The sequence below is a fragment of the Charadrius vociferus genome, unplaced genomic scaffold (assembly GCF_000708025.1).
Source record: "Charadrius vociferus isolate BGI_N301 unplaced genomic scaffold, ASM70802v2 scaffold559, whole genome shotgun sequence".
Taxonomy (NCBI): Eukaryota; Metazoa; Chordata; class Aves; order Charadriiformes; family Charadriidae; genus Charadrius; species Charadrius vociferus.
The window spans coordinates 113,051-114,524 of record NW_009650252.1 but is presented as its reverse complement, the minus strand read 5'-3'; the positions used below and the strand labels follow the sequence as shown (position 1 = coordinate 114,524).

Genomic DNA, 1,474 nt, shown 5'->3' with positions numbered 1-1,474 from the left:
GGCGCTCCCCGGCAGCAAAGGTGGTGTCTCTGGCCACTGCTGCCGAGATGGGGACAGCAAGCCAGGGGTCACATTCTGGCACCCCGCCCACGAGCCCCACCCCTGAATCCTGCCAGTGCTGTCTGGCTGTCCCCAACATACCCAACCTCCTCGCAATGTCGGCAGCGCGTTGTCCCCAAATGCCATTGACAGCCACCAGTGTGGTGTCACCATGCTCCAAGACGTTGAGGAGGGCAGCCTCCATGGCGCAGTGGCCGGTGCCGCTGATGGCCAGGGTCAGACGGTTCTGCGTCTGGAAGGCGTACTGGATGCCTGCCTTGATCTCATCCATCACCTGTGGTGGCAGGGGACCGACTAGCACCTCTATTGCCCCCTCAACCCAGGAAAGCTGTCTCAGCCCCTTGCAGGGGGCGAGGGAGAGGAGGGGAGGAAGGCTGGGCAGCTCACCTGCAGCACCTCGGGGTGCATGTGGCCCAGGAGTTGCCGGCCACCCGCAGCCAGGATGCGGGGGGGCACATTGCTGGGCCCTGGTCCGAGCAGCAGCCTCTCTGGCACAGCCAGGGGCCGGAGCAGGTCCTGGGGTGGGGGGACACAGAGCAGGCTGGTGGCCATGGCACGCGTTGCCATCCCCCAGAGCTGAGACCAGAGGAGAGGAACAGTGGTGACTGCCTGCGCAGCACCCAGCACCACAGCGCAGTGCATCCTGTGCCAGCAGTGTCTCCGTGGACCTTGACCCCAGGGCTCAGTGCTCCCCCCACCAGCCCGGACTCTGCCCCGCCTGCCTCCATGTCCAATTAATGTGTCACCACCACCATCCCTGCTGTCTCAGCCCCCTCATTTTAGGGGTTTCCCCCTTGATAGTGCTGAGGGGGCTTGCTCCCCAGGCACTCCAGCCTCAGGATTGGCAAGCACCTATGCAGACCCTGTCCCCACGGCCCCCAGGACACCATAGCTGATGGTTCCCAACATCATCCCAGCAGATGGGATCCCTGCTCCTGGGCACGCAGCTCCTGTGCTGGGGGATGGTTGTGCTGGGACTGGCCCGGCACAGCCACCATGACTCTTCCAGCACCACAAAGCTCTGTTGGCCAGGTCTCCCTGCCCGAGGACCTGCCCTGCAGAAGGATGCCTGTCTGAGCGATGGGCACCTGGAGAAGGCTGGCCATGGGGATGGTTTACACAAGGGCAGAGCCACCTGGGCACGCAGCTCCTGTGCTGGGGGATGGTTGTGCTGGGACTGGCCCGGCACAGCCACCATGACTCTTCCAGCACCACAAAGCTCTGTTGGCCAGGTCTCCCTGCCCGAGGACCTGCCCTGCAGAAGGATGCCTGTCTGAGCGATGGGCACCTGGAGAAGGCTGGCCATGGGGATGGTTTACACAAGGGCAGAGCCATGGGGTGGGACATGGCTGCAGTCCCTGCCGTAGCGAGCCGTGCTCTGTGGGCTCAGCCTGGCTTGTGGGGCACACAGCAC

The 1,474-nt window shown here is 64.4% G+C and overlaps 1 protein-coding gene across 1 annotated transcript in view; it reads right to left on the bottom strand.

Annotated features, from left to right (window-relative positions):
• Positions 1–681, bottom strand: part of AGXT (alanine-glyoxylate aminotransferase) — a 4,118-nt gene extending 3,437 nt beyond the window's left edge. The window contains exons 1-2 of the mRNA XM_009893067.1: positions 448–681; positions 142–334 (exon numbers count right to left, since the gene is read on the bottom strand). Coding sequence (XP_009891369.1) covers positions 142–334; positions 448–627 — 373 coding nt within the window. The 5' untranslated portion in view covers positions 628–681. The remainder of the gene's footprint in view (positions 1–141; positions 335–447) is intronic.
• Positions 682–1,474: the final 793 nt, after the last annotated feature.